The 10098-nt window shown below is 49.6% G+C and overlaps 1 protein-coding gene across 1 annotated transcript; it reads right to left on the reverse strand.

Moving 5' to 3' along the window:
• Window positions 1-888: 888 nt before the first annotated feature.
• LOC108865036 (uncharacterized) lies at window positions 889-3284 on the reverse strand. Its single transcript, XM_018641668.1, has 4 exons — window positions 2808-3284; window positions 2535-2663; window positions 1887-2006; window positions 889-1713 (listed from the first exon to the last, which is right to left on the reverse strand). The coding sequence occupies exons 1-4, from the start codon at window positions 3282-3284 to the stop codon at window positions 889-891; spliced, it is 1551 nt and encodes a 516-aa protein (XP_018497184.1).
• Between the last annotated feature and the right edge of the window lie 6814 nt (window positions 3285-10098).

The raw sequence follows: 10098 nt of genomic DNA on the forward strand, positions 1-10098 counted from the left end.
TCAATTATGTACTTAATTTTCACATCGGGTATATTTTTTTTAATGGGAAAACTCTTTATTTTGTGCAACAAAGGTATATCTTGAAACAGAACATGTGATCATCGTTCGTTGATCATGTCGACAACAAATCAACTCTCCACGCGAAGTGTTGCTTCAGTTCCTTCGATCGGGCAATCACATGTGGTCTCAGATTGAATCCTCTTCTCATCGGCATGGTCAGTAGTATGAAGAATTCATCGAACGACTCATCGCATTTCATAAGTTTCCTCAACGCCTTCAAATTCAAATCAGCCGCTTTCATGCGGTCATGTATATCCACAATCTCCAGAGTGCCCCTCTCGATGCCACACCTGTGCTCAACTCGGTGGAGAAATCGTTTCTGCATTCGTGAAATCTTCCCGATGCTGCCTTTGTCGATGGGATTCCAGACTGGGCTCGCGTATAGAAGGATCGGCAGAACATGCGAGGTGTAAAGCCTAAGATATGCCGAAGGACTCTTGAGAACGAAAGAGCGGAAAATCCAGGATGTGATAATCGATGCCCGTCGGACGACGTTTTCAATGTGGTCTCTGGAGTCCAATTTTACCGAGAACAGAACGCCTAGATCCCTCTGCGTCTGCATCGACCCAGCTCGACGGAGCCCAGAGTGTACCGGAATCTACGATCTCCCGTCCCGAAATGATCAACGAAGCATCTTTCCCCCGATCTGACTCGTCACTCACTGACACCACGAACTTGACGTCATCGGCAAATATATAGTACCGAATTGGAGGTTGTATCACGGTTTTCAGTCCGTCAATGAAGAACATGAAGAGGAGAGAGCCAAGGACCGTACCTTGAGGACAGCCCGTTGTAGCCATTGCACACCCAGAGAGGGCGTAACGAATCTTAACCCTGAAGCTCCTGTGGCGTAGGAACTCCGAGATCCATCTGACTATCTTCGGGCCCACTCCCTTGGCCGGGGGAACCGAGAGCAAAAGGTCGTGAGGCATTCTCGAACGCACTCTTGAAGTCAGTGTATATTGCATCGACTGGGCATTTCTTGTTTAATGCGCAAGCCACAAAATTCGAGTAGGAGAGCAAATTATCTGTTGTCGATCGGTTCTTCCGGTAGACGTGTTGCTGAGATGATATCAGATTTTGCCGTTCGGCATTCCCCAGCACCGCGTTGCAGATTATCTTCTCGAGTATCCTACAGCTCACTGAGGTCAATGAAACGGGTCGTTTGTTGTTGGGATCACTACGTTGGCCCTTTTTGTGTGGGGGGGCGATCCAAGCGGTTCTATAGAGCCGGGATACAACTCCCTCATTCATGGATTTTCGGTAAATCAAGCTCGAGGGTTGAGCGACGCCGAGTGCAGTCCTTTTGAAAAATCCAGCGGGTATCATCTCGGGACTGGTACTCCAAGTACACTTCGTCTCAGATATGGCGGGTAGAACTGCATCTTCCGATACATCCACGTCATCGACGAGTTCCACATTCGAAGGATATAGTACCGCTGTAGAAGAAGTACGCACATCTGAAGCCTCAAGGTAGGTTCGCTCAAACAGTTCGCAGAGGAGACCAGATTTGTCCTGATCACTGAAGACTTTGGATCCGTCAGGTCCAATCAACGTGGATAGCTCATCCTTCAATTTGAGCCTAGCCGACGCATAGCCGTAGAAACGTGTCGAATCGTTCGAGCTTACAATCGTGTTTTCCAGTATGCATCTCTGGCGGTGGAGCGCACGCTGAAGCCTCTTAGGCTCATCAGATCAAAGTCATCATCACAAGCGTTGATCCGCGTGAGAAGTCTTTTCATGTTCAATTCAACGGAGCCGTCGGCACAGTGCTTCCTCATGGGCACACACTTATCGATCACAGAGTGTAGTGTCGTGAGAAATACCTCGTGCATATGATCAACCGATTCGACTGATAGTCTGCGATCCCAGTCAATATTACATAGCTCCTCGGTGATGGACGAGTAGTCAGCTTTTAGCCAGTTTCTGGTCTTTGGTATCAACATCTGAGAATCATCAGGAAACTTAAGAGTGGTAACGACAAGACAGTGATCCGTCCGGACGGGACTTCGGAGAACCACCACGCAGTCCTCACCGACGAAATCCTCAGAGCAAATCACCAGATCGAGAACATTGTCGCTCCCGAGACGCGTCGGTTCTGATACGCACTGAACAAGTCCATTCAAGGAGATGAAGTCCAAAAATTTTTTCTCACGACGGGGGCAGCGACGCGATGATCGGGTCTGCCAGTCAATGCTAGGGCAGTCAAAGTCGCCCATAATCAGCACAGGATCGTCGGTTTCGCATAGTTCATCAAGTTCGGATGTCAGCATCCTCATCTCATCCAAGTTAGCCCCCGAAGAACCCGTACCAGAAGCATAGGCTGCGACGAGTCGAAATGCCGATCCATCACATTCAACGTCCACGACTACCAGCTCGCTCGCATAGGTGCTCCCGACCCGCGTGCACTGAAGTCCTCGTCTGAGCAGAATGAGTACTCCTCCACCTCGAGTCGCTCGATCCCGGCGAAATACTTGGAAGTTTCCTCTATCGGACAACTCGGCGTCGGTGACGCCTTCTGTGAGCCATGTCTCGACCAGGCACATGATATCGATTTTGTTATCCTTCGCATAGGAGTGCATCGCATCAACAGCTCCTGCCTTCTTTAAAGAACAGATATCCAAGAGCAGGCACGAGACTGACTTAGCTGATGCGATGCCCGTCCGACAATGTCATGCAGACGGCTGTGAAACGGACTCCCTGCATTTGTCAGCATGGGGAACTCCCTTGAACTCTCGAAAGCCCACATTGCGATCCCAGTTGGATGGATTGTTGAGGTCCTCATAGGACTCCCGAGCCACGGTTATGCAGAAGGAAGATCTGCCAGCCGCCTTGGAATTCAGCTTATCAACAGAGAGGACCGGGATCTGAAGGTTATCCCTGATGTGGTCGTACACAAGTCGAGCTGAAGCATCACCACGCACACCGTTTAGGTAGAGTCTCCTCTTCGACGAATCCTGATCCGTAGTCAGAGCAGATGACGACTCGGCGTTTCCTCTCGTGAGCGGGATCTTCGGGGCCCTCCGTGTGTGGTCATCATATCTCGGCCTAGCGAGGAGATCCTCGCCGAGGCGGGACGAGCTCTTGTCCGCATTTCGTGCGGTCCCGTCCGCAGCTGAGCAGCTGAGTCGACCCTCAGTCTGACCTGAGTCTATCTCCTGAGAGCCTCCAACACGGATCTCCTTATTCTTCTTCTTCATTGCTTTCTTTCTCCTCTTGTTCATTTTGATGGATGCTTCTGGGTTCGATTCCGAAGGGCCCGAACGTGAGTTTGGATCCATGCCGAACCGCAAACGTAATTCACGATTTTCTGCGCGGCACATCTGTAACTGGTATAGCGCATTGCTCAGCTGAACGTTGAGAGGTATCGAGTCTCCAGCGCATCGAGGGGACAGTCCGGGTTCCAGTGCGGCCTCGCAACGCGGGACCCCATCCGCCGCTCCGGCCGAGATAGCCTCAAGTTTGTCTATGAGGTCTTCAAATCGTCCCTCTACAGCCTGAATCCTGCAGCCGAGGGTTCCGTCCCGAAGCAGAAGGCCGTTGATTTCTGCTTTCAAACATCCCACTTTGGAGCAGAGAGGACACGTGCGTGTAGCCGGGCCCAGCCCGAACACACATGAGCACCTCGGACACTGGGATAGCTGTGGAAGGTCCACAGTCCTGGGCGATCCCGATCTCGGTATACGCGGTGTTCCATTAGGGTAACTGATGCCACTTTTGTTTACATCAGGTTGCGTTCTGTTTCCAGCAACGCTCGGGGATGATCGATACGTTCCAAGCAAATCAGCGGGTGCGTGGGTCTCTGGTGTTCCACATGAGATGCAGCGGAAATCTTCGAAGACTTTTGCGTCAGATCTAAGTCGGCGCGCGGTTTCCACCGGCAAGCACATACGACGAGTTCTGGACTGACACAGATTACACATCAGTGGTCGGCTTCCGCCCGTGAACGTGCGCGAGCAAGCGATGCACGGCGCTTGGGCATCAGGCGATGCAGTCGCCGTGCCATCTCCACAGCACGGCACTTTATTCCGCAAACACGGACACTTCGTCAATCAAAACGTGGTGCCGAACGGTGGGACAGGGAAAACCACTGAACCAATCCAGAAGGCTCGCTCAGACGGACGTTGGTCACTTAGAATTTCCGGAAAAATTCAGGAGCGGTGATGAGCCGGTGTTTTCACCGCGTGTGTGATTATGTGCGGGATCTTCATCTAGAAGAGTGTATCTTTCTGGAAATCTGAGTTTTCGTGCCTCATTACTATCTTCCACAGCAGCCAGATAGGCATAGTCCGTTTGCTGTTTTAATGGCAATTTCGGCAACCATTTATGGGCCGTAGCCTCAACATGAGGCAGGAATTATCGACAATCGTATCTGCAATGATTGTCCAATTTCTCTTTGAACGTCCAGAAGGATGAGGACTTTGGCATTTTTAAAGTATGTGGTAAGAGGTGGTTCAGCGGAGGTAGGATCGGGGATTGTCTGGAAGGGAAGTAGGCTCTGAAAGTGGACGAAGGGAGCTAGTTAGTTGGGTCAACAAGCTGGGCAGAGTCGATGGTTGTTGGCATGTAGGGGTTGTCCACTCCATGCTCGGGCGATGGATTGGTGTACCGACGGTACGACATTTGTTTCCCAGGCAGAAGCATGCAACACAAAGCGAAGGCCAATTACAGTTATGGCCATTACGACCCCTGCGCCAGCCAAAACCCAGTATAGTACCCAATCTCTATCAGAATGTGGTCAATTGGGATGGAATCTGGTTTTGAATCGAGGCCAAATCTTTCCACCTCCAACAGGTGGGAGTGATGGTCTCATGCACACCACCTTACTGCTTGATTGTTCTTCGCAATCCAAAAATGATGACGTGCAGTGATTGACGAATTCATCGCTGCTTTCCTTGAAGCCGATCAGACAGCTCATGTTGTTCGAAACAGAAGAACTGTCGCAGTCCTCATAAACAAAGCACCGCAACGGTGGTTTCTGGCATACGGTCGTCGGTCGCCGATTCGCCAACCGATGACGCTTCAAGAATTCATCGCGTCGAAATTTTCCTGGCATACTGACGAATCATTGACCGTGTGACTCAGAACTGCTTACGACGTTGATCTCGGATAAAATCGTAGACTAAAGCGTCCGTTTCCTGGTCCAAGAGTGGCCTGCCAGCACCAGCAAGTCTCTTTCCTTCACCATTATTCTTCTTCTTGAGATCTAGTTCCTGTGGAGTCCATTGCTGGACCCGACTGCGGGTGATTTCGCTAAGTGTGATCGAGATCGCAACTGTTTCGACAGTAGTCGATCGATTAGGATATCAGCATCATTGCATTGGGTCGCAGAACCATGGTCAAGTAGCTCCAGGTGCTCGAGGTGCTCCATGAGAAATGTCCGATATGCCTCTTGGGAAACAGAAGAAGCGGTGTACTCTGATTGGTCCCGAGTCCTATGAGGGCTGACCAGTTTTTGAACACCGCAGGATATTGGCGGGAGCGCAGAACGTTTATTGAGGATTTCCTCATGATGCCCAATGAGAGGACGAGATGACTTCGGAGAGTGATGTTTAGGAGAGAAACGACGAAGGTTCCGCTCCTCTGATCACTGAATAGCTGTGTGATACGACATCACACGTAATATCGTGTGACTGTCACACATACCACTTCAATACACATTCTTGAACCCAAATGTCGCACCTGATCGAATACGCGAAGTGATCCCATAAGTACAGTCCGACGTGGACTTCGAGCGCGGTTTGATGCAAAATGCCTGCGGTAAGCTGACTGGTATGAACTTTCGTCAAACCCTCATTTCCTGAAAAGGGCCTTGTTCAAATGAAGAATATGCTACATTTCGGATTACAGAGAGCTCGATACACCGATGCCGATTTAGAGAAGGCCATGTTATATCATCCCTCAGAAGGGGCACTCCCCTGAGGGCAGCGGCGAGGCAGTACTGCAATCCGCCGTCCACATCGTTGAGAAAAAGTCGTAACGAGTAACGACGAACCTCGACGGCGGCGACCTGGTTCTCGCCCAGTCTTGGGTCAAACTGAGGAGGCTATAGTTGACTGGATCAAGAAGATAGCCAGAATGGGATTTCCTGTTTCTCGCAATGCCCTTCAACAAGTCAGACTGAAACCGGCAAAAGTGGCACACAAGCAAGGAAATGAGCGAGCCTCTAAGGTCACTTCTGCTGAGAAATGGGTGCGGTCCTCCTGTAAGCGTCACAGCGAACTAGTTCCGAGAAGACCCGAACATGTTTCCAATGCTCAAGCCTGCCTCTCGAGGAACGACGTCCAGTCGTATTTCGAGCAGACCAGAACTCGGCTATCCGATACTTTGATGGCTGTTCTGAGTAATCCAAGTCGCGTATTCAACAGTGATGAAACTGCGATGGCACTGCACCCTCAAGGGGGAAGGTTTTCGCCGTTCGAGAATCGCGCCATGTTTATGCTCGAGGAGAGTCCGAAAAAGAATGTGTCACCGTACTGGTGACGGGGTCAGCAATGGGCATTCTAGCACCGACCGCTGTCGTGCTGCGGCGCGAAGGTTTGCCTCCCGCTCTTACTGATCATGTCACATTTTGGAAGGCCTGAATCTATAAGTAATGTTCGTGCTAATTTTGTTATGGTTCGATTGCTCCTTTCGGCTCTTCCATTTTGCTGATGGGCGTAAGGATTGCTCATTACCAATTCGGCTCCCACGGCCGAGAGAGATTTTCTCACTTTGGAGTTATCAAACTCCAAGCCGCGATCAGAGAATAATTGTTTGATATCGGAGCCGGTCTGATTTTTGAACCAGACAATGAATTGCTAGATGAGATCAGGAGCTTCATCTTTCGATTTGAGAATGACTAATTTGTTGAATTTGGAGTATTGGTCGTGCATATTCATGAAGTATTTTCCTCCTCCAAGGGATACAGTGGCCATTGGTCCGCATAGATCAGTTGAGATATAACCCAGGGACTGTGGTATTGAAGAGGTCGGCTTCGAATGATAGCTAGACCTGTTCATTTTTCCTTGAAGACCAGCTGCTTAAGTGATCTGGTTATCCCTAAAGGGAATCCCCTCTCGAGCTAAGAATTCTTTAACGTGGCGTTTATTTATATGATGACCAAGCATTTCATGAGCACCTTGCAAGCTTAATGTTCGTGACGAAGTGAGAAAGCATTCGGCGTTAAAGGGAACTAACACGGATCTTGCTCGGAGAGCAAAAAGACCATCTACCATCGGAGCCTCAAGAGTAGCTAAGTCCCGGCTCAGATGAGGAGAAGTCTCAGTGGCTATGATTGACCAATTATCAGTCATGAGAGAAGCCATCGAGATCAGATTGCGGCGCATCTGAGGAACGTAGAGCACATGAGACAGATCCAGCACGGCTTCACCGTGAGTTGAGTCTGGCTAAAGCCGCACGAATCCTTCACCTAACGCCGAAAGCCTTTGGTCTCCCCCCCACTTTAACCGTGCGAGGTGAGCCGTATTCAGAGTAATTCTGGATGTAGGCTAGGTCATTGGTGATGTGATGCGACGCACGGGAATCGATAAGCCAAGAAGACGAATCATAGTCGAACTCGGAAACGGTAGCAGTGAAGATCTCAACGTCATCATCACTGTGCGGAGTGACTTCAGTCACAATTGCGGAGGCTGGAGTAGGACGGCGTTGGCGATTGGCATTCGATCTGTTTTGATTGGGACGAGAGAAATTCGGTCGATTGGAGCGGGAACGCTCTTGATTGGGATTATTATTGTTTTGCTGTCGACCGGAATTGGATCGACGGGATGGTTGATAGTTATTACGATTGTCTCGTTGCTTGTAATTATTTTAGGAATAATTCGGGGTAGAATTAAAACTTCGACGATTGAAGTTAGGACGTTGGAAGCTTGGTTGATTATTCGGACGGGATCGTCGATTAGATCGATTTGACGTTTGAGAGAACATCGCTGTTAGGACTTTTTGGAACTGATGGTTTCTGCGTGAAGTTTAATGGCTTCATACAGATTCGGCAGTGTTTGATCAGATGAGGCTTTCATAGACCAGAATAAGCTCAACTGTGAGAATGAGGGAGGCAGCATCTGGAGCAGACGGCGACATGCCATCGGCTCTCCTAGATCGGCATCCGCAGATTCAACACCAGTCATGACCATATCAGGGGCATCCATATTTTGGATTACTGTCTTCCTAGGATTCCATTCTTTGAAGAATCTTGATAGCGCGGTGATCTTCGCGGCTTTAGCCGTCGCACCAAAGCGCCTATTTAGTTTGCCCCAAATGTCTGAAGCAGCAGCATCTTTGAATGTCGAGCTGAGCTTCGAGGCAACCAGATTTTGTTGTATCGAATTTAGCAAGATGGCTTTTGCAGCCAGATTTGCTTTCTTGTATTTGTCGGCCGTAGCCGGAATTTTCTTGTCAACAACATCCCAGGCATCCCCATCTTATCGGAGAAGCGTAGTCACAGTCGATTTCCATGCCAGAAAATTGGAACTGTCGTGACGAATTCTGTTGGACGACGCGTCGTCCGCCAGTAACACCGCACCGAGTCGACCGAATTTTCTACCAGATGTGCTCTTCCAGAAGAAGGGTCGGCCATCACTCTTTTTTGATTGGTACAGAGTTGAGGTGGAGCCAAGTCGCGATCACAAAGATCAAACAAATCCTCAATCTCTGACACTTTTTGCATGCGCCGAAAAACCTGGTGCAGTTGTTCGTAGCTGTACGTCTAAACCGGTAGGTAAAGAGTATCAGCTTACCCTCTCGATCGTTGAGGAGATGCACAGGACTTCTGTGCAGCCAGTTGGCAAGGGCAAGAGAGCTGATATCGTGTTGAAGGTCAAGGTCCGTAGCTCTGGTCAGGAGTAGAAGAGCAGCCCGTTCAGGAATACACAGAGATTCAATCTCACAAGAGGGAGAAACCACAGTGAATTTCATTCGAAATCTTAGGTCTTTTGTACCTAGGCAGGAGTCTAAGCTCCTCCTTACATGTCCTGATTCGTTCATACATATATATAGGATAAGGCTACCTTGATCTATCATAAGTAGCGTCCTTGAATGCTAATGGGTGTGCCCAGCATGTGCGGTGCTAGCCCAATTCCGTACTACCTCAAGGGTATCCTGCTAGGGTCGTAACCTCGGGGTATGACCCCGGTGACTCACGGATTTTACCACTGTCACGGGTATATGGCCCCGTGGAGTTGGTATGAGTCATAGTCCTAGTACGGAACGAGGACAAGTAGTTTTCAGTTCCTACCTAAACCTCAACAGCCTTCAAAAGGGTTCACCTCGATTTCGCTGCTCCCATCGCCGGAAAGCAAGTGTTGCTCTTCGTTGACGCATACTCGAAATGGCTCGAGGCTTCCGTCATGCCTGGCGAGACCTCTGCCGCGACTATACAATGCTTACGTGGAAAAATCGCACGATTCGGGTTGACCAATGTCATCGTAACAGACAATGATCCGGCTTTCGTTTCTGCCCAGATGAAACACTTCTGTGAAACCATTGGAATCGTGCACAAGACAAGCCCACCCTTCACCCGAGCTCAAACGATCAAGACGAAAGATACGTAGCAACAATGAAGTCGTCATTGAAGAAACTTTCTGACGAAGGAGTAGACTTACACTCGAACTTGGCTCATTTTCTCTACACCCATAAATATAAATACGTCTGCGCAATGGGTCGGTCGTCAGCTTTCAAGATGATTGGCAGAGGCCTGCGATCCACCTCGGGAAACCGCTTCAATGTTCGAAGTTGGTGACTCCGTCATGCTTCGAGACTGCAGGGCACCGAAGATCAGTTGGATCCCCGGTCGTGTCGTGAAAAAAAGTGGATCGCGAGTCTGCAGGGTGCAAGTGCCCATGGGAATTTCGGAAACGGCATTACGATTAGATGCGAAGATGCTCCGAGAAAATTCCCATGGAAGACGAAGACGAGGATTCCTACCTATGCAGCCGGGAGGAGCCTACAGCGCCAGAAGCACAACAAGCTCAAACTCAAGAACCAGTCGAAGACGACGAAGAATTCTTAGATGCGGAATCTACTAAAGGGGATGTAACACCC

Source organism: Galendromus occidentalis, unplaced genomic scaffold (genome assembly GCF_000255335.2).
Source record: "Galendromus occidentalis unplaced genomic scaffold, Mocc_1.1 scf7180000075936, whole genome shotgun sequence".
NCBI lineage: Eukaryota > Metazoa > Arthropoda > Arachnida > Mesostigmata > Phytoseiidae > Galendromus > Galendromus occidentalis.

Bases quoted from the DNA above. Each gene is read 5' to 3' on its own strand.
- LOC108865036 (XM_018641668.1), bottom strand. From the start codon at position 3,284: ATGAACAAGAGGAGAAAGAAAGCAATGAAGAAGAAGAATAAGGAGATC. The intron at 2,664-2,807 runs GTGGGCTTTCGA...TGTTCTTTAAAG, and splicing joins CATCCAACTGGGATCGCAAT to AAGGCAGGAGCTGTTGATGC. The intron at 2,007-2,534 runs GTATTTCGCCGG...GATGATTCTCAG, and splicing joins CCGATAGAGGAAACTTCCAA to ATGTTGATACCAAAGACCAG.